At 60.5% G+C, this 22,034-nt stretch overlaps 1 protein-coding gene across 2 annotated transcripts in view; it reads left to right on the top strand.

Annotated features, from left to right (window-relative positions):
- STUM (stum, mechanosensory transduction mediator homolog) overlaps positions 1-9,645 on the top strand; it is a 31,812-nt gene extending 22,167 nt beyond the window's left edge. Inside the window, exons 2-4 of one of the 2 annotated variants that reach the window (XM_069484761.1) lie at positions 6,848-7,027; positions 8,531-8,539; positions 9,581-9,645. In XM_069484761.1, coding sequence (XP_069340862.1) covers positions 6,848-7,027; positions 8,531-8,539; positions 9,581-9,615 — 224 coding nt within the window. In that variant the 3' untranslated portion in view covers positions 9,616-9,645. The remainder of the gene's footprint in view (positions 1-6,847; positions 7,028-8,530; positions 8,540-9,580) is intronic. The other variant, XM_069484762.1, reaches the window with a different exon arrangement.
- Positions 9,646-22,034: the final 12,389 nt, after the last annotated feature.

Genomic DNA, 22,034 nt, shown 5'->3' on the forward strand with positions numbered 1-22,034 from the left:
GTGGCTTGTCTGTGTCCTTCACAGCCCTGTGAGAGCCGGAGGGCCGCGGCACCGTCTTTCCGCTTTGGTGCACGCGGATTTGGCCCGTTCTTGGCACCTAGCAAGGGCTTCGTAAATGCAGCTGGGAAAACGGATGGGGGGAGGGAATTGGGTCTGATTTTAAGGAGGCGGCAGGCGTGTCTTAGTTCAGCTGCTGTGACGGGAAGACCGTGAATGGGCGGCTCGCACCGCAGACGCGGATTTCTCACGTGTCTGGCGGCTGAGAAGTCTGAGACCAGGGTGCCAGCGGGGTCCCAGGGAGGGCGGCCTCCTGGTTTCTCGCACAGCGGTGAGGGGCGGGGGCGGTGGAGGGCACACTCCACCCTCTTCATCTGCTTACAAGGGCATCGTCCCACCACGGGGACTCCAACCCTATGGCCTCATGCGAGTCTAATTACCCCCCAAAGGACCCACCTCCAAACACCACCACACTGGGGCCCAAGGCTTCAGCGCAGGAGTCTGGGGAGGACACAAAGGTATAGACCACAGCAAGGCGACTTTGCACCTGGGAGTGCGGCTGCCTGGCCTGGCTGGCACGATCGGGTATGTTCCGCCACCCCCTGAGATACCTGTCACAGGCCCACTGGGGCCTGAGGGCCCCAGGGCGGGATGCAGGGCGCCCTGTTCTCCCCCACGCCCGGTGGGTGGCCACAGCTTGGGCCACCTGGAGACAGCACTCCCGGGCTCTCCCGGTGGTGTTGCTGGCACCGGCTATGGGCCCCCGCTGGTGCCTGGCGCACGTGGGCTCCCACACACTCGGGGACGGAAGGCCCGGGGCGGACTCGCTCCCACGGCCGGAGTCAACAGAAGAGACGGCCTCGACTCTGCCTAGCTCCGTGCTGGGCGCACAGTAGGCGCGTCATAGATGTTGTCTGTTATCTGGGTGGCGCCGCCTTTGCGTTCCACGGTGCTGCGTGCGGGCTACCCGGCCGCGGCGGCCTTGGGCAGAACCCCCGCTGCTTTCCATCTCCCCGTCTGCCCATCCGTGGAAATGTCATCTTGCCAGGTGGCAAATTCTCAGGAGACGGAAGACGTGTCATCCTCTCTAACAAATGCCACCACAGTCACCCTGACTGGCCGCCCTTAACACCCAGCTGCTGGGAGGTGGGAAGGACGAGGCCAGGTCCCCGGGGGCCTCGGTGTGGTCCCCGGTTCCCCTGCCCTGGCCGTCACATGGCCAGCCTCCCCTGTCCTGTCTCTGTCTCCCCTGTCACCCTGTGGCATTTAAGCCCAGAATATGTCCTGGCAAGGTCAGAGCCGGGGAACTGAGAGACCCACGTGGTTAAATTTCTGCTCCTGAGGAGACCCCTGGAGAGACCCAAGGTGGCCCGTCCTGCCGTCCCCCGGCCCCCGTCGTCCGCCCAGGCTGGGAGCACAGCCGACACCTGGGAGGGGGGTGGTTTGCTGACAAGCACAGGGACGCTGATGCGACGCCCGGCGCCATCAAAATTAATTATCAGCCCAGTCGGCCGACCCTCCAGCGGGATGATCAACGTGATGTCACCGCGGAGGCGCTGAGGACAGAGGAGGGAGCCGGGCTCATTTTCTCCGTCCTCGGAAGGAAGGTCACCAGATGTGTTTGTGGCCGCCAGGGAGGCTCCCTGTCTTCCTTCGTGTGGCGGGGCCTGTTCCGTTGGATTCTTGAAGGCTCCGCTAACCACCGCGGCCCACCCGTGGCTGCAACTCAACCGAAGACCGTGACCTGCCGGAGTCTCACCCCGACACCCCTCGCTGTCTGAAGACCCCCAGCCTCCCGCCTTCCCCCCAGCTCCTCAGTCCTTGCAGCCCCTCACATGTGTCCAAGACCCACGGAGGAACGAAGGACATTTGTCCTGAGCCCACAGTTTCTTCCTGGGGAGGGGAGGAGAGGATGGGGGCCCTGGGTGTGGGGTAGCAGCGGGGGCTAAGGGCGGAGGGGTTTGGGATGCCAGACACCGTCTCCCTGCTGGGGGCACAAAAAGGCCACCTGTCCACCTTTCCGTGTTCTTCTTCCATGAAACCCAAGCTCAGAAAGATCTGAGTCTTGCTGAACTCACTCTCCCATCTCTAGCTGATCACAGGTGGATTATGGGCAAGGGGAGCTGCCGAGAGCCGGGGAGAAGCCGCAGTTCCCGTACTGGGACGGCGGGATCCCAACCAAACCCTGACAAGGTCGGCGTTCCAGGGGGTGGTGCGACCTCACTAGCGTGTCTGTCCTTTCCGGAATGTTGAAAACCGTTCACAGATCCTTCTGCCACCAGTCCAGGACGTGAGGCTCAAAGGCCCGTTTGTTCTGAAGAAGTTGGAGAGGGGTCAGGGTGACAAAAATGCTCGCGAGTGAATGAGCTGAACGAACGACAGTGCCGCGTCCCGGCACACGTGAGCACACAAGATCCAAACCCTTCTGCCCCGTGTCCTGAGAACACGGAGCCCAGAGGCGTTGTCACGGAGGAGCACGCTGAGCCCCCCGGCCCCCACCCTGCTCCCTGCCGACCACTCTGCCCACCCGGGCCACGGCCACGTAGCCCTGTTGACTTTCAAAGTCACACTGTTCTGTCCCTGGGACTTTTGTCTAGAAGCATCTGTGAACTTGTCAGTTCCCTGCGTTTCTCCTTTCTGATTGAAATAATTGCGCGATGAGGAAAAGACGACGCCTGGACCCGCTGAATGAGACTCTCGGGGCGGTGGGGCCCGGGAAGGCGTATTTTTAGCAGGATCTTCATTGCTTCGTGTGCCCCCACAAGGTTTGAGAATCGAAGCTTCATAGGGTTGATTTTGACCCTGAACGTGATCTCTGTTTATCTCATTCCAGTCCTGAACTAGGCGGCCCTTGGCGGTGGGACCTGTTTCTCAGGGTGTGGCTTGTCCTTCCAAATTGCCTGCACGTTTCCTTCCTGTCCCCAAAAGCTCACGCCCAGGTAGGGCACGAAAGGCCGTGTGCAGCCAGCCCTCCCTGGAGGAGCGTGTGTCCAGGTGTAAGTCATGGCCACTGACACGCAGAACAGCTTAACGACTGCAGAGCCAGCTGCAGGTGACATCTGGGATCAGGCGTGACTTACTGGCCCAGGTCCCAGGGGCACGTGTCATCAGGAGCGGCTGCTTCCGAAGACAGCCCCGCCCTTCTCCCCCTGGGGTTCAAGAGGCGCTGAGATCCCGTCTCCAAACCCAGCACCTTCCAAAGCCGCCACGTGAGTCACGTGAAAAGCCGAACCGGTCGAGAACTTGAAGGACACCTCCAGCCCCCGGGCTCCCCCATGGGAGCAGAGCCGCCCCCTCTCCCGACGGGAGGCCGCGCCAGCCCACTTCTGGCTGTTCTCTTCTGCCTGATAGAAGCAGGGTGGGGAAGCGGGAGCCAAGCTTAGGGACAAGCCCAGAGAAGAAGCCCTTTGGGGACGCCCAGGATGGAAGTACAGGGACCGTTTTCCCTCTCCCTGGTCACGTCTCGGGGCCGAGCCCTGAGACCCCAGCAGGAGCCGTGGGAGCCAGAGGGGCTGCGGCTGCAAAGCTGGGCTCTGCTCGGCCCCTGTCTTTGCCGGAACTCTCCGTGGAGGGCTTCCTGGGCCTCTCCTGCCGCCTTTCTGTCCCAGGATCCCGGTGGGACGTGCAGACCACATGTCTGCGCCGAAGTTCCAGGTGGCTCACACCGCACTGGTGTCGGTGGGTGACAATACAGGTCATTACCGTCATTTTCCCTCCTGGCAGTCGGCTGGGCCTTGGCGTCTCGGGGAACAGTCTGCCCAGGGCGCCATCTCCCTGCGCCTGCTGCCAGCACGGTCCCCCCTGCAGCCCTGACTCCCGGGCGGAAGCTGCCGGGCGGGGGGCAAGGCCGGAACGGCGGGCCGGTGTCTGACAGTTGTGCGGTTCCCTGGCTCTGCGTCTGCGAGGCTGGTCCTCACCGTCACAGCGAGGGTTCGCCCGCCCGGCTGTCCGTTAGTGTCAGCGGGGGCAATGTTTGTTTTATTTTTTTAAACAAGCAATTCCTGCACCCACCCCTGAGCCTTTGGTGGTCTGGAGTCAGGGCCTGGACTCCGCGTTCTTACGACCCTCCGGGAATTCTGATGCACAACCCGGCTTGGAAAACGTTGCTTTGGCTCCCGCCCCTCCCACCACCCCCTTCTCGTTTTCTCAAGAACCTTGACGGCCACTTATGCCCTGTCTGGTGACATCTTCATCCCGTCCCCTCCCCTGGCGGCTTCTCCCCAGCAGACAGACAAGCGAAGGTTTCTCCCGCTTAAGCCAGAGCGGTCCCCACCCCGGCCTGGGGTCCCCACCCCGTCCTCTCCAGGGACCTCTGACGTCCCGCCCCCGCCTCCTCCTCCTCCCAGCTCCCTGCCCCGGGCCACTCACGGCCCCACCCAGTCTGTGGTTCCCCCTGGACCTGTGTCACTGAACGTCGCTGCCCCAGGTGACCTGTCCCCAGCTCCTCCTCCGGGAGACTCTCCTCTCCGGTTCTGGAACGCCCTCTCCCGGCCTCTCGGGCGGGCCCTGCGCCTCCACCCCTCTGCGGGCTTCTCTTTCCTGGCTTGCCTCTAAAATCCTGATGTCTCCAGGGTCCTTGTCTTGAATTCCACGCCCTCCCAGGGCGAGCTCCTTCACTTCCAGGTGACTCCACTTCCGGAAATGGGCCCCTCCCGAATCCCGGTCTCCGGCCCAGCCGTCTGCCGTCCACGGACAGCCCCCGCCGCCCCCCGCCCCCCACCACCCGGGCTCCCCGCCCTGGTCAGTGCTGCACCCTCGCCGCACAGTGTGGAAAACCACAAACCCAGGCCCCTCCTGTGCCCCCCGTTCCTCCCCTACCCCACAGCCGGCAGATCCCGCAATCGGGGACACCACCTCCCTGTCCTCCAAAGGTCCTGCCTCTCTCTGTCCCGCTGCCACGCCCACGCCCCCCCTTGGCACCTGGCACTGGGGATTTTGCAATTTTGCCCCCTTCCCAGCGCTCTACCCCACCCTTCCCACCCATCCTCCCCTTGGGGTCATGCCTTTGTTCCCAAATTCAAACCTGACCCTGGAGTTCCCTGTTCAAACCCTTTCCCGTGGCTGCCCGCTGGGCCCTCCCTGGTCTGACCCCTGCACATTCCAGCCTCATTTGTTTAATTTACGAAGTTTTTCCTGGAGTCTGAGCCAGCCTCGGTTTCCGTCCCTCCCCCACACGCACCCTGAGTCCTGCCCGTGCGCCTCCGGGCCCGGGACGGATGTGCTGGCTGTCTCTGCTGTCACCTCCCTGGCTCCCTGCTCAATCACCCCCCCGTCCTGTGAGGTCTTTCCTGCTGCAGCCAATCAGAATCCGTCACTGTGCCTTGTGTGACCCCGTGTCCCTGCCACAGTGCGAACTCCTGGGCAGGGGTGGGCAGGTCCCCATCCCCGTCTGGGCTCTGTAGTCCCCGGACCGGCAGGGGCGTGTGGCTGGCGCTGAGCGGAGTAAGTCAGAACTAACACATGGCGGTTGAACAGAGCTCTTTATTTAAGACTCATTTAAAACAATTAACACCTCTTCCTGTGAGAATGTGCTAAATTCATCTCTTAAATTTACTGCTGACGAGATTAAAACAATGCTTTTGTATTATAAATCCATTCACGGAACCCTTGCCTTCCATGGTGTGTGTGTGTTACCCTGTACGGCAAAAGGGACCCGTTACCGTGATGTCCTAACGAGTGAAATCGACATCAGTGTAACGGCAGATAACATGCGCACGTGTTGTACTGGTCAGGATGTGTGTGTAATGTGTTCACATGTTTATGCATGTCTTAGAGTGATCACGAGTACGTCAGCGTGGATAAAAGGGAGAGTAGTGACCAACAGTCCCTCCCACGCCACACACGTGCTGAGGTTGTCTCCTCTTTTACATAAAGCGTGGGCCAGCCCGTCTCTTCCAAACAGATAAGCGAAGCCTTTGCCAACGTCGCTCACTTTGCACTTTGCACTCTGCACCCCGCACGTGTGCAGACCTTGGGCTCACGGGGCCTTCCCTGCTCCGTGACGAGCGGACAGGTACAGGCCTTCGGCCTCTAATCCCTTGGGCAATTCCAGTGAGATTCCATCTTTTGACGGGAGATGGACAGATGACCTTCTAACTCTAAGAATCTCTGAGTTCAGGGACAGAGTTTTCTTATGCACGAAACTTTCATATACATATTAGGCTGAACCATATGAAATTGCAATTATTCAGACCAGGAGGGGAACATGAAGCCACCCAGCACGTTGCTGGCACCTTCTGGGTACGCAGTAGCTCTCGGGCCCCGTGTGTCGAGGATCCTCGCAGGGCAGGGGTGTGGGGGACCCCCCCCAGCGAGGGGCCCTAGAGCCCTGCCTTGGTCTGCGCTCTCTGCATGCCCCAGCCACCTGGGGTCTCAGCTCCTGTCCCTCAGTGACCAGTGTGTGCTGGGGGGGTCACTTCCTGGCCCCCCCACCTCTCCTGAGTCTCCTTTTGTGGTTGGCTTCCGTCTTACCCCGGCGACACCCCTCCCATCTCTGAACTCGCAGGCCCTCGGAATCTTTGCCACACAAATCGCTCTTTCCACTGTCTGCTGTCCTTGTAGGTGGCTTCCCCGTTGCCCCTTCACGGCAGGGACTGCTTGTCATGTGGCTTCTGTGCTGGGCCCTCGGGAGCCCCAGCCGCGCCTCCTCCGGGTGGTCCATTGGTCTCCACGGAGACGCCAGGGGGCGGGCAGGTCTGGGTGGGGGGTGCCGCTCAAGGACAGGGTGCCGGTCATCAGTGGCTCCTCTCCGAGCTCTCGGAGGGCGGGCAGCTGGGCCCCAGGTCGGCGACAAGCACACGTGCCCCTGTCTCCCAGCACCCTCCGACGCTGTCCCCTCTGGCCTTCACAGGGACATTCGTCTCGGCCTTCACCGTGCTGTGCGGGGCCCGCACTGACCTCCCGGACCGGCACGTGTGCTGTGTCTTCTGGCTGAACATCGCGGCGGCTCTCATCCAGGTCCTCACGGCCATCGTCATGGTGGGCTGGATCATGAGCATCTTCTGGGGCATGGACATGGTCATCCTCGCCAGTGAGTAGGCACGGGCACCACACCCCCCTGCGGTGGGGGAGGGGGACAGGGCACGGTGGGCCGGGGGGCCCTCTCGGCTAGCTGAGGTCCTGCTCGCCCCTTGGGGACGGGCGCTGGAGAGGGCCTGCCTGTACCCTCCTCGCCCCGGCCCGTGCTGCTGGGCACAGGGGGACCCTCTCGGCTGGCTGAGGTCCTGCTTGTCCCCTTGGGGACGGGTGCTGGAGAGGGCTTGCCTGTACCCTCCTCGCCCCGGCCCGTGCTGCTGGGCACAGGGGGACCCTCGCCACCATGCCGGCCCGGACAACTGCAGGAGTCACAGACACAGGGCAGGCAGGGCTCTCCTCGTGGAGATCTGGGCCGGCAGACGTGACTGAGGGGACAGCCCCCACCCACCTGGGACACATCGGTCATTGCAGACCCGATGACAAGGCAGGGCAGCAGTTGGGTCCTCTGTGCCTCCCGGTCTCTGTCTCTCTCCATCCTGCGGTTCCCAGGAGAAGGAAAAGGCCACTCGGCGTATTTGCCCAGAGGAAACCCTAGAACTGTGTTGGTTTTTAATTTTTTTTGTGCCGGAACAGCGTAATTCCTCCTTCTTTTAAACCAGCCCCCGTGTGCGTTGGTGCCAAGCTTGCTAGTCCTCATGCGTACTGAGTGGACCTTCGTCAATCCCTCAGTGCAAACTTGATTCGGACACAAAACTGGTTTGTGAAAGGCCGTAAAGTCACAAAGGCAAGTTCGCCGGAGACAACTCGGTTACCGTGTTCAAAACAACCTGGCAAAATCTTAAAATAGACATCACCTTTAAAACAAAGTTTTGTTAAACTTTTAGTTATTTTTTTTTTAGAAATGGGGTCTCACTATTGTTGCCTAGGCTGGCCTTGAACTCCTGGGCTCAAGGGATCCTCCCGCCTTGGCCTCCCAAGTGGCTGGGACTGCAGGCCTGGGCCACCGTGCCTGGCTGAATGTCACCTGTGTTGAGCAGCCACGCACGTGTCCCCCCGTCCGCAGCAGCTGTGTCTTCCCATGTTCCACCCACCCCGTCAGGCCTCAGTTCAATATCTTGACCACGTCCCCTCAGACCTCTGACCTTCACTCCGCACCCCACCCCGCCTCCTCATTGTGCCCTGCACCCCAAAAACCATTCACAGATGGGATGGTCAGGACCAGAGGGAAGCAGTAGGGGCAGGAGGGGAAACCCAGGGTTCAGGGGCCCTAGAATGCTCTAGAATGTTCTAGAATGATCTGTAGCCCATTCAGCCTGAGTGGAGGATCCAGCAAAGACCCAAGACAGACCAAGGCACACAAACGCCATGGCCATCGTCAGCGACCCACCAAGCCACCGGGCCAGAGAAGCCCCTGGCACAGCCCCTGCCCCATCTCCCAGGCCCCCCCGGGGGGTCCGCCTTGCATTTCAGGTGTTCCCGGTGGCTGTTTTCAGACTGTGTTTTCTCTTCTCCTTTCTCTCCTCTTCCTCCTGCTGCTCCTACCTCTGTGCTGCGGCAGTTTCCCAAGGTGAGTCTGTGGATGGACACACAGGGGCCTGGGGCTGCTTGGGCCCCTCCCCGGGGACCCCCACCCCTGCACAGACCCCCCCCTCCACTCTCCCAGTTGGCCCACGGGCTTTTATTTTTAGCTCTAGCTTTTTATTTTGGAAAATGTTTCAACACAGACCAAAGCAGAGCTCCTGGTCTAATGAGTCCCTAAATGTCCACACCAGCCTCCACCATCCATGGCCACTCTCGTTTCAACTATTATTCCCTTCATCTCCCTCCCCCAAGCACTGAATTATCAGTACCTAAACCCGATGGGTCATCTGCTAAATGGAGAGAGAACAGTCGAGTCCACGGAAGCTCCTGCTCAGTCTGAGCTCACTGGCTCAGGGCTAAGCGTCCAGCACATTCCACTCATGTAGTTGTAGCTGGAACTATTTTAGCAGGTATCTTCTTTAAAAGAAAGACGTAAACACAATACCCTTTCACACCGAAATAAATTAGCCATAGTTCCTTAATAGCCACAGTACTACATTTCCCCAAAGGTCTCATAATTATCAACCCTATTTTAAAGGTTCGAAGTCCTGGGCCACCTTTTTCTGTCACGGCCGTCTGGCTGGTGGAACACACACAGGATGGTCACTCTCTCCTGTGTGCGGTCTTCCTCCTTTCTTGTCCTCTCCATCTACCCAACAGGTGCCCAAGCCTGGGGGAGGCCTGCCAGGCACCTTCTGTCAAGGCTGTGTATTGGGAAAACCTCCCCAGGCCAGTCCGTGCAGTGGCTTCCGGGGTGTGGATTCAGGGGCACACGTACTATCTTCTTGCTCCCATCCCAAATACCCTCCTTTCATATATTCCCAGTAAATCCAATATTCTGCAATTCTTGATTCATTCTTTTTTTTTCTCTCTCTCATTGAAAAAACCAAAGCCAAAATAGTTGCTAGTAGTCATTCACACTTTAGTATAAATGTGGTCTCATGAGTGTATTCTGGGGGAGTACCTCCTGGAGAAGTCCTGAAGGGAGCGGGTGTCTAACCATCTCTCCTTTGCTTCTTCCTTACAGGCTACAAGGAGCAGGGCATCCCACAGCAGCTGTGAGACCTCAGGAGCCGCTGGGGAAGTCCAGGGGGGGCCCTGGGAGGGCTGCACCGGACGGCTTCAGGCACAAGGATCTTTACGTGTTCTCTTCTGCCATTTTCCAGATTTGGGGTGGAAAGGGGGTATTTTTAAAAATATTATTTATTTTGAAAACGCACCTGCTTTTCTCAGCGGGTTCTGAGGGCCAGCAGTCCCTCCTCCTGCTCGGGAAGGTGCCGGAGCAGAGCAGCGGGGAGCGGGCGGAGATGGGACAGCGGAGGGCGAGGCTGGGAGGTCCCCTGCCCCCTGCTCGGGCACACGGGAGCTGCTGGGCCGGGCCGCGGTGGGCCCCATCCTGGTGAGCGGGGGCTCGCCAAGGGGACAGGACTGTGGTGGACACTTCCTCTGGGTCCCCACCCCCTGCCTCAAATCTAGTGCCCCGAGTGTTTTCTCTGTGGTCTCCTGGGGGCAATGCCGGAGTCGGGGGGGAGGATGGGCAGACTCCAGCCCAGCGTGGAAAGCGCCACTGTCCCCACAGCTGGCCTGAGAGGAGAGGACAAGTCCCACAGGCCTGCCCTCCCTGAGTGCACCCCAGCCTCCTTGTCCCTGAAACCCACGGGCTGGGTGTGCTTCGACCTTTGTTTCCCTGGGAGAGAGGGCAGTGGCTCCCCCCCGGGGCGAGGCTGCTGGAATTGCCAGGTGTCCACACACAAAGTCACCAGACCGGAGCTCGCGTGCGCACAGGCGGGCCGGCAGCCTGTCACATACACTTACACCATTTCTGGCCCACGCTCCTTTCTCTGAAATTCTTGGGGCCAGATGAGTCTCCGAATTCAGCAAGGTTAGATTTGAGAGCGAGAGGTGGATCCATTTACCGAATATTTTCATAACACCCTGGCGGAGTCTGGAACATGCCACCCACCATCCAGCACGTGGATATTTCTGCAGAGAAACGTGTGACGAGTCAGACTAATTGGGATCAATAAAAACTGTAAATAGCCTCACCTCAGTGCGAGTCCAATCCTGCCACTAAATAAGTTCAGGGGACAAGCTTCCCACGTGAGGGCTTTGGGAGTGTCAGGACGGCACAGCCGTCGGCTGGGGTCGTGGACCTCGGTCTGAGAATCCTGCTGGAAACAGACGCATTCGAGGGTAGGACTGTCCCATTACGCAGGGGTTCCTGCCGTTGCAAAGGGACCGCCAGGCCCCCTAAGGAGCCCCTCTGTAAGCGATGGTGGCACTGTTAGGGCCCTAACGGGGCAGAAACCAGCTGAAGTTGTCCGGGCTGCTGCGGATCGAGTATCAGTCTGAAACTGGGAGAAAGGAGATTGAGATCACAGTGACAGGATGGACATGTACATGTCTGTTTCCTTTCCTTTTCATTTTTTTCCTAACATAGGAAGCGCTGACGGGTAGGACTGGCCCGAAGCTGAGGTTTTGACCCCACTGGACATTGTGCCATCGGGCGCACCCCTGTCTCAGAGGGGGGTGTGTGTGTGTGTGTGTGTGTGTGTTTTAGCCTGTTGGTGATCCGTAGGAGACGCCATGGGGACCAGGCCAGGGCTGGAGAGGGGACCTGTCTGGCCACCTTCTCCGTTGCCGGACGGCAGGGCCTGGGCAGCAGTGCCCAGCACAGAGGGGGTCCCAGCCCCTCGCCCCCTTCCACCGGGCTGTCTAACCCCAGCCCTGCGGGGAACCCGGTCTCGAGCGCCCTGCAGGACAGCCCCCTGACCTCCGTGGGCAGCCCCTCACCCAGCCCTGCGCCCTGGCTGGCCGCGGGGCGCGTCCTCTGCTCCTGGCCTGCCCTGCCGTCCACCCCTCGGCTCTGATGACAGTCTCGTCCCTCCTCCCTCACTGCCCGGGCCTGGGCTGCTCTTCCTGAGCACCTGGCAGCGTCTGTGTGTCTTCCTGTCCTTTCTTCTTCCCGACCCCAAGCCAGGCCTCTGCTGCCGCTTGCCTGTGTGGAAGCTTCTGTGTCTTACGGGCGTGCGATCAGATGCGGGTTTTATCCCCAAAGCGGGGACCTGCTGCTGCGTGAACACAGCTCGCTCCAGGCTCGCAGCGCGCGGCGCTCAGGGAAGCCGCATCCACGAGCCGCCCCTATAATCTACAAAATAGCTTCTGCGGGGGAAAATGACGGTCCCGGCCACCCCGCCCACGGCCCCCCAGCCCACAGCCCTGCACCCCGAACAGCGCCCGAGCTTGCCTGCCGCCCTCCGCGTGATGACAGGTCCCAGGAGGGGGCCGCCCCCCCCTAGTGGGGGAGGAGAAGATTATTTTCCTGGCTTGGGCTGGGGGCGGCCGCGGAGGGGGTGGAGAAGAGATAGCAATTTATGTCCCATGTTTAGTGACACCATCCCGAGGCGGGCGGGATTTTCTGGAGTGGGATTTTCTGGAGTGGCAGGTGTCACTGCGTGTCGCATGTGGGACAGTTTGTGTGCTGCCACGGCCGTCCCCCCCCCCGAGCCGCCCCTCACCTGGGGGCTGCGTCTCCCACCTGGGACCCGACGGCCTCGGGAGGGAGCGCCTTGCTGGGTGACGGATGCGTGGGGAGAGCCACGAGCCGCCACCCCCCACCTGTCTCCCAAATGACGGGTCTCCGAGGGTGGCCACGCAGGTGGGGCCCGTTCAAAATCGCATCCCCCTTGGCCGGGCGCGGTGGCTCACGCCTGTAATCCTAGCACTCTGGGAGGCCGAGGCGGGCGGATCGTTTGAGCTCAGGAGTTCGAGACCAGCCTGAGCAACAGCGAGACCCCATCTCTACTAAAAATAGAAAGAAATTATATGGACAGCTAAAAAATATATATAGAAAAAATTAGCCGGGCATGGTGGTGCACGCCTGTAGTCCCAGCTACTCGGGAGGCTGAGAGAGGAGGATCGCTTGAGCCCAGGAGTTTGAGGTTGCTGTGAGCTAGGCTGACGCCACGGCACTCACTCTAGCCTGGGCAACAGAGTGAGACTCTGTCTCAAAAAAAAAAAAAACCCAAAATCGCATCCCTCTAAGTTGGACCGTGGTCTTAGCAGGAGCCTCGTCATCAGCCGAGGGACAGTGGCCAGGTTACTCCGAGAGGTCTGAGCTGGCCACTCAGATCGTTAGGTGGCCACAGTCTGTTTCTCAAACGCCAGCCAGCCGAAAATTAAGGCTCTTGTGCCAGCAGGCACTCGGGGGACACACAGCCCTTTGGTGGCCAAGCTGCGCTTTGCCGTGAGGCTGACGGGGCAGGAGCTGCAGGGCACGTGACAGGTTTGCGCCTTTTGCGGGTCAGAATCCAGCAGATGCTCCCTGGCTGTGGGGGTTGGAGGCAGGAGTCACAGATGTGCAGAAAATGTCACAGTGAATGAGATGCTCCCAGGGCCTAATTGTGACGCTGTGGTCAGAGTGGCCAGAGCGGGACCCTGGAGCAAGCGTGAGTCCCTGGTGGCCCGTAAGTGGCCGGACCAGGCGGTGGCCCGGTGTGGCCACCTCCGCAGCCTGTGCCAAAGCTCTCCTTACAGCCGCCCAGCAGAAGGCAGGGACTGGCAGGGGCCAGAAGAGAGTCTGGAGGGGCCCTGGCCCGCTCAGGGGCAACGGGGTGAAACGAGAAACCTGGGGAACGGCTGGACGGCCCCGCCCGCCTGGCAGCCCCCGAACCCAGGCTCCCTCGTTTAGGAGCCCGGAAGGGTGTCGCTTACTGAGGGTGGAAGAGTGACAGCCGGTATGAGGCGCTGCCCGGTCCTAACACACAGGACCGGCCCATCCGCCCTCCCCGCCCAGGGCTCCAGCCTCACGCGGGAGGCCCAGGGCTCGGGGCGGCGGGAGGGACGCATGCGAAATGCCATGCAGAAAGAAAACATGTCACAGGGTTAACTTTCCCCTGGAGAGTAAAAGCGCCAGATCTCAAAAAGAAAAACCGTACACAGACCCCAGACACCGAGCCACAGGCCGGAGCAGGTGGGGCTGAAGCCCCCAGACCAGGACAAACGTTTTCCAAAGGCCTCGAGCTTCTAAAAAGACCTGAGGTTCTCGAGGAGGAGAGTGAAACTGAGATGACAGTGGCCCTTGTGCCCCAGCTTGGCTCTTTGCAATATAAAATCCCCCCGAAACAAAAACTCTAGAGGCTTTCTCTAGCTAACCCTCCCCTGTCAGACAGGTGCATCTCCAAAAATTGCCTTTCCTGTTGCCTGGATTCAGCCCCTCTGGGCCCCTGGGCCCCCTGAGGGCCCCGCCCAGGCTTCCAGACCCCCACCCAGGCTCCCAGGCCCACCTCGGGCTTTAGTCACGCTGCGGTGTCTGGCTGTGTCAGTGCTGTGGGCAGAGAAAGCTCAGAGCACCGTGTAGCCTCTCGGAAATGTATCACGTACGTGTAAGTTGTCCGGTTGGTGGTTGAAGACCTTGTTCACTGTCACTATTCCTCCCGTGCTGGGCTTGTTTGGGGGACTTTACGGGAGGTCCTGGAGGAGGCAGAGCCCTGTTAAAGCACCCCCACCCCGCTGCACCAGGGCTCCCCCCGCACCGTGACCTTGCCCGTGGTTGGAGGCCTCAGGCTTGGGGAGCAGCCTGAAGTCCTTGCCGCCCATCTGCCGGCACCCCCAGGACGGAAGCCGGCCTGAGGCTGCAGAGACAGGTTCCCCTCTGCAGGGCTTAATGAGAAGCCGCGGCCGTCCTCCCCGCAGGGACGGCAGGGACAGCGCCTGGCGGTCCTCCCCGCAGGGACAGTGTCTGCTTTGCTCACTGGCTCAGCAAGTGCCCGGGGAGTGTGAGTGTGGCCCGCGTGGGCAGGTGCTCGGACAGAGACACCCTCGTCCCCCCACCCCTGCCGCCTCCTCAGGGGAGACCGCAAGGTGGGCTGCGATTTCTCCCTCTGGAGAGTTCTGTGCGTCTGTTGTAAGGGACGAAGGGGCAGCTCGGCTGGGGAAGCTTCTGGACCAGCTGGAGGTTTAAAATAAGAATAGAAAGGTCGGCCTGAGCAGGTGGGCGCGAGGCTCGGGGTCCTCCCTCCCTCAGTTTCTTCCCTTCAGGTTCTTAGAGCTTCTGGTGCTCCAGGGATCACAGACAAGGAAATGCTCGCGCTCGGACGGTCGTGGACCCACCCTAAGTCCCTGGCCACGCGGAGATAGGATGAAGCCCAGCCAGAGTGACCACCCATGTCCCCCCGAGGCCCAGGAGTGAGTTCCGGCCTCAGTGACGTCATGACTGTCCGCATCTCTCCGACTGCCTTGTGCCTCAGTTTGACCGTCCATGGGTTGGGAACAAAGAGGGGCCCGGGCAGCCATCATTGTCACCCTTTCTGTCGGAGCCAAGGGCTGGGAGGGCCAGCCCCGTCTGGGCAGGGAGGAGGCAAGCTGTCCCCTCGTGCCCAGGCCTCCCCTCATGGCCCCAGATGCCCCCGTCCCACTCCACCCTCCCGACGCCACCACACGGGGCAGGAGGGCGGACAGCGGGTCCAGCTCGTAGGTGTCCTGAGTTTCCGGTACAAGTTGTCTTGTTTGGACTCAGCCGGGGAACCTTGGTCCCCAGGTCCCCTCCCTGCCTGGATTTGCCGGAATGCCCCACCCAGGCTGCCCGGGTGGGCAGAACTACATGCACACGCACACTCACGGCCCCTACAACGGCCGGGGGAGGCAGGACAGGGCACGTCCGAGACTCCGGATTGGGACTTAGATACAGGGGGGCCGCGCCCTCCTCCAGGGCGGGCACAGGCTGGCAGCACGCTCTGCCCTCATCTCCGCCCACCCCACCCCGCCCAGACGCACACGCCGTCTCCTTCTCTCCGAGGCCCCGCGACTCTGATCTCCTCCTCCCAGCGTCCACGGGCTCAGCACCCCCGACCACGCCAAGGGCGGCCGTGCCCACCCGCCACGCCCCGGCTGGGCCTTCTGTCGGGGGGCAATGGGCCTGCCCAGCGGAGAGGGGACAGTGTTCTCTTCCTCAATCCTCTCTTCCGAGGCCCCTTTCTGTCCCTACAACACCCCCGTCCACGCCCCAGCACGGAGCCAGCGAGGAGAGGAGGGAGACCCCGCTCACCCCGTGTTCTGGCCAGCACAGGACGGGGTGTCTCACGCCGGGCGACGAGGTGGGGGAGGCTGTAACCGGCTCCTCGTGGCACCTCCCCCCCCCGTGGGGACACGTGCTGGCCCTTTCCACAGGCCCAGCTCCCCTCGGTTGCGCGTGGGGCCGTGTCTTGCTGAACAGCGTATACAAAAACGAGACAGCCGGTTCCGTGTGTGGCCACAGACTCGACACACGCGTGAGCGCCGGGCCGTGATCTGCAGTGTTTCCGTGCCGTGGGGGCTTCGCCTGGGTCTCTCTTCCTTCTGTCACACTAATGCTGTGCACGTTCACCGTCCTCGGACGACACCCGCCCTCTGGCCTCCCGGGGCTCCCGGTCTCACCTCTGCCCCCCCACTGGGAGCCCACCCAGTCCAGGGGGGCGGGGGGCGGTTTCCAGCCCTTTCCAATGACTGGAGCCCTTCTTGGAAGAGAACTGATGCCGGGGACCTAGGGAAGCTTCCAGACTTGCCCGGGCCTGCCTGCGGCTTAGCTTTCTGGGCGCCCCCAGGACGGCCAGACCTCGGCCGCTGCCGCTCGGGGGTCTCCACGGGGGTCCAGTTTCTCAGCCTCCTGCCAGCTTCAAACCCCTTTACTCAAGCAGCTTCGCTGTCCATGCGGTGAGAAACACCACGTGTGACGACAAACCCGTGTACATAGCTCCGTGTACATAGCTCTACAGCCTCACGCGTTCCTATTATAAATACACGAGGCATGGCATCGCTTGGCATTCCAAGTTTCTGGTTTTTTTTTTAAAATCCTCGAAAATATGGCTTTGGAAACCTTTTTCTCCCTTTCCTTCTTTTCTATGTAATAAACATCCACGTGACCTTTCCGGTGGCTTCTCACGTCCCTGTGTCCTCGAGTTTTCACACCTGGACAGATCCCCGGTCACTCAGTCCCCTTCTCTGGGTGGGGGGCTCGTGCAAGTTGTCCCTCGAGCCGCTGCGTCTTTGCTGCTCGGATCTGTCTCGCGCTAAACCAAGCGTCGGCCCCGGGTCGGGTTTGCCCAGAATAAACGCACAGATGTGGCTCGTCTCCTTCTCCTGATTGTGACACTGGTTGGCGAGGGGCGTGTGCGCGTCACATACACACACGTGACAGGGCGTCTGTCCTCTGCGCGGATGAGCACCCGGGTGAGAGCCCTCAACTCGCTGTTCGCCTGTGACAAGGGCCGGGTGGACCCTGGAGAGACTTGCAGGGTGCCAGCCGCGACCCAGCCGACACCGGCAGCGGCCCCTGGATGACGACCCAGAGAACTCGTCGAACTTGAGGATGAGGGGAACGTAAGTTTATTAGACGAGCAAGTCAGAATCCAAAAAGCTCCGGACAGGGAGAGGCGACCGATCCAGCGAGGTGGAGCCCGAGAGCGTTGAATGGAAGAGTCGTGCTTCCCTGCCCACCGAGGTGGCCCGCCTGACAGGCAGCTCCGTGTCATCAGTGGCGTGACGGGGCTGACAGCACAGACCATGGGGTTTCGGACGCGTGTGCGGCGTGGCCCTCAGCACTGGGGGCCACGGGGGGCGAGTGCTCTGACTAGTGTCCTGGTACCATCCCCGCTACTCACACCCCGAGGGAAAGGGCCCACCTCCTGCCATTTCCTGGGGTCAGTCCCGGACCCTTGGGGACCCACCATCCTGGTCCCCTTACCCAGGGAGATGCTGCAGTCTCCATGGCCTTGGTGCTGCTGTTGCTCCAAAGAGTGAATCAGCCTCGAAGGACAACCTTCGGTGAGACTTTGAGCTCAGCTGCAATGGCCCCTCTAAGGCCCCACCTGTGCCTGGGGTTGACCTGAGTCACTAAGACCAGGACCCAAAGTGTAAGGCAGCAGAATGACCCGAGGCACCCGCAGGGCCCCCCAGACACCCGGGGAGCGTTTCTCGACCACTTGCATCGTGCAGATACTCAGCGTGCTCCTATTAAGCCGGGAGTGCTCCCGGCCAAAGAATTCTTTCTGCAGAGTCGTCCAGCTTCAGAGGGGCTGGTGAGAAGGGACAACGGGAGATGACATTGGCCCCCCCCTCCAGGCCTGCCAGAGGAAGGGAAGAATCAAGAGCACGAGATTCCCTGTCCTCCCCAGCCCCGAGTGTCTTGTCGGGAGGGTGACGGGGGGTTGGGCCAGCAGCGCCTCTCTGCGAAGGGTGACTAAGTGTCCCCCACCAAGAGCGTTCTCCTCAAACCCAGAGGAAAGGGCTGCAACAAGCATGAAGCCATCTGCTCCCCAGAATTCCCCACACCCGGGCCCCAGGCCCCGGGAGAGTTCACGCTGGCCTGTGGCCAGACGCAGGAAGGGACGCGTGAGGATGCTCTAGGGACGAGAGGCACAAGGAGGTGGGAAGGCCACGCCTGGGTGTGGGGACTGGGCCGTCCATGCATCCCGTAGAGGAGGAGTGAAGCCTCCGGAACTGCTGTTTGAGCCACCCAGCCCGTGACGCTTTGTTATGGCAGCCAGAGCACACAGATGCAGTGACATGAACCAGGGATCACTGGGACGGTCCCTTTGGCTGCAGTAGCGGGAGGAGGGGACATCCCCAAAGAAGGGTGAAACAGTGACGGCGGGTCCCGAATGGCGGCACTTGCGTGGCTCAGGCGCAATGGCATCTGGGCCCACAAGAGCCTCGGATCCTTCCAGAGCCCCCCCACTTCCCAGCCTCTGTGAGGCGTGGCTGTGCCGCTGCCCCTGTGGCCTCGGGGACCCCAGGTCCTTAGAATGAACCTGGAGACCCGAGACGCCAGTGAGCTGCTTGTGAGTGGCCCCGTGGGCTGGGGCCTCCCAGGCCCGCCGGGCCCTGCCTTCGGGGCCCCCCAAGGGATCCTCGATCTGGGGAGAGTTACCAGAGGAGAAGGAAGAGGCTGTGCTCAGAGCAGGAGCCTGCAGCTGTCTCCCAGAGTGGTGGGTATTTATATTTTCATCAAAAATAGCTATGCTAAATACAAAAAACAAGAAAACTCTAGAAAGCAAAGAAACTTCTAGAACTAGGAGTGTCATCTGCAGAGGAAATGAGCACTTTGCAAACGCTCAAGAGTTACCCCCTCCTCCGAGGTTCCCGGTCAGGAGGTGAGCCCGGAAGTCAGGGGACGGAGGAGTCACCTCTGCTGTCGGCTCCCGGGAAACCCGAAAGGCGCCCAGGATGCTGTGAGCACGCGGAGGTGGTGACGTGTGCACTTTGTGACAAAGAGGTCGGTGTGTTGCTTGGAGCATCCTGTCGCCCAGCGGGACGGTGCCCCACGGTCCACACCTGCTGTGTCCCAAGAGGGGTGCAGCCTCCCCGCCTCCCCCGCCCGGACCGCACCCCGCACCCAGGCCCAGCTCAGGAACCACATGCGCCAGGTGAGATGAAACTGGTCTCCGCCCTCCACCCCCTTTCCCTGGGGCCAGCCCCTCCCCCACTCACCCCGTGTCATTCTGGTGGAGGCCGCCAGTCCCTGCCCCACAGTCCTGTGGCCCCGGCCAGCTCGGCGGCTTGTCCCTCTCACTGAGCTAACCTGCAATGGTCAGGGTCTTCCCTGAGATTTTTCTAACTGGCGATACGGGAAAGCAATCTTTCCTCTTTGGTCCTGAGGCCGTGGTTTGTAAGCCTGAAGCCACCTGTGACCACAGGTTAATTGCATGAGCCGCCTGCGCCCCCCTCTCTCCTTCCCTCCCTCCAACCCTTCTTCCTTCCCCTTCCCCCCTCCCTCCCTTCCCAGTTTTCTTCCTTCCCATGAACTGGTTCAGGTTGTCTCTCACTAGTAACAAGCAAAAATCCTCATTAAATCCTTGCTACCCAGAGCCACCCCTGACTCACTCTGTCTTTACTGTTCCCCTGCCCACCTGAGAACAGCGGCCACCGTCTTATTGAGCTGCTACAGTGTGACACATACGCACACACACACACACACACACGTACACACACACACACACACACACACGCCACGCTGGGCACGTGCGTCATGCTCTCCACGAGTGACAAGTGCTGGACGTGGCACTGCCGTGTTCCAAGTCTTCATCCCCTGCAGCCCATCCCCCCACCTTCCCACCCGCCCGTCCCCTCCCCCAAACTACAGTAACAGACAACAGCATTAAGAAGAAAAAAACGTGGACAGACACATGCACAGCAATCGCAATGAAACTCCTTTTCTTAACGTAAAAGTTTGCAGGAAAGGTGACCGTACACGCACAAAGCCTTTCTTTCCCATTGCCCCGAAGGCAGGTGTAGCCACGCCCCGGTTGCGCCCCCAAGTCAGAGCCTCCTCAGCACCTGGCCGGGCACCTCAGACTCCTGCTGGCCACCCAGGGGCCAGCGAAAGGATAAGAAACAGAGGCCGCAGTCTTGGTAGCCCGGTCTAAGTCTCACCTTTCTGAGCCCTGGCAAAGACTGGGCCTCGAGGTCAGCGTTCTGAAGTCTTCGGGAATCCTCCGAGATTTGGGGCTCCCAGGGACCCTGCTCAGTTCTCCACAAAGCCCGGCCTCGGGCCCAAGTGCCCCCACAGAGGAGCCAGGTTTCTCAGACGTGAAACTCTCCCCCAAGCAGCGCCAGCTCCTGCAATCTCTTTATTTTCCTCATACCAACCGTGGCCCTACGCCAGGCAAACTTAATTGCATGGAAAAGATGGAATTAAAGGTAGCAGGCGGCTAATTGATACGAAGCGCACCTGCGTACTGGGCCCCTCCTCCCACCTCCCACTGTCTACCTAAAATGGAAAATATTTTATGCAAAGACTCCTCTGTGCCTAATGCAGAAGCAGAGTTTGTTTCCATTGGCTTCCTGCCCGTTCCAAGTGTTGGTTACTTAGCCATGCAAATAAGCACCAGCTCACAGCCCCAGAGGCCCAGAGAATTCCATGTGGACCTGAGAAGCTATGCAGAAAGAGAGCAAACAGGGCCCGGTGCGGTGGCGCATGCCTGCAATCTCAGCTATGCGGGAGGCTGAGGCAGGAGGATCACTGGAGCCCAGGAGTTGGAGGCTGCGGTGAGCTATCGCTGTGCCTGGGATGACGCCACAGCACTGCAGCCTGGGTGACATGGGGAGACCCTATCTCAAAACAGAGAGCAAACATTTGAGCATCGTGACAAGCCAAGCTTTAGGAAAGGGTGGGGACACTTTGATGGCTTGACAAGGATTTCCAAAGTGTCTTGTAATTTCAGTGAAAGCCTCTGACTTAACAGGCTTTGCTCTGTCTTTGCTGGGAGAACCCAGAGGCATTGTTCGATGGGGCCATAGGTTTTGCACGGGTTTACGTGAGTTAATTTTTATCTATGATGCAGCGTTTGAGTCAAGGTTTATTTTATTTTGTACATGCATATCCACTGTTCCCACGCTATATGTTAAAAAGACTGTCCCTTCTCCATTGAGTGAGTTCTGCAGCTGCCGGAACCACCTTCCTTTTCTTGGGGTGCCTTGTAATGCCCATGACCGTCCAGGAGGGGGCAGCCTCCGCAGGCGCCTGTCTACAGCTCCCTCCAGCACGTGTTCGCAGGAAGCATGGCTAAAATTGGGCATTTTTCCCCCCATTGAATTAAAACAGGGTTGCTGGCGACAGCAAATTGTCTCAGTAAGACACCGTTTGTCCATAATTTGCAGAAACTATTTTTAAAATAACCCAAACATGGGTTGCCACGTTGAAAACCACAGAAATTAGCATCACCCAGCACCCAGCCCCCGACCCCGACTGCTGTATTCATTCAGGAGTCTGGGACGGTGCCGCATGGCAGGTGGCAGCAGTCAGGGGGGTGTGAGTTAGCGAGGGGCGCACGGTTACGGTCTGCACGTCTGTGTCGCACCCACAGCTCGTGTGTTGAAGCCGTGGCCCCTAATGTGGCGTGAGGGAGCCCGCACCCTCACCTCCCACGGGTGAAGGGTCTGCACCACGGGCGACCAGACCCCCAGACCTCCAGGCTACAGGGGCAACAGCCGGAGTGTCCCGCGCCTCTGGGCAACAGGGAAGCCTCGTGGCAGGAAGCACCTCAGGCGCAGGGCAGGAGCCATTCGGGTCACCGTCAAGGTCACTGTCAAGCTGGACCCGTGTGGACACTGCGGGGCCCCCGCCGAGCTGGCGGCTGCGGCACCGACAGGAACACGACGCAGGTGAAGGCATCTGAGGGGAGCGGTTGCCACGTGCCAGCCTCGGGGACAGCACCCCAGGCAAAGGGACAGAAGGTGCAAAGGCCCTGTGGCTTCTGTTGTCTGTTCTTTTGTCCTGTAACTTCTCAAAGGGATGCGGCAATGACGTGCCCCCTCCCCAGATAAAGAATTCTGAGTTGTGCGTTCCAGAGCCGGCGAGGCCTCGGGGAGACGCACGGTACACCACGGCGAAGGCTGCGTGTGGCAGGGGCGTCTGCTCTCCGGGGTCCCCCCCAACCCCCCCCCGGGCTGCTACCACGTGCCAAGTCGGGCTGCGGCCTGGAGCCGGGGCTGTAGGGTGAGGGTGA

The sequence above is a fragment of the Eulemur rufifrons genome, chromosome 11 (assembly GCF_041146395.1).
Source record: "Eulemur rufifrons isolate Redbay chromosome 11, OSU_ERuf_1, whole genome shotgun sequence".
NCBI classification, from domain to species: Eukaryota; Metazoa; Chordata; class Mammalia; order Primates; family Lemuridae; genus Eulemur; species Eulemur rufifrons.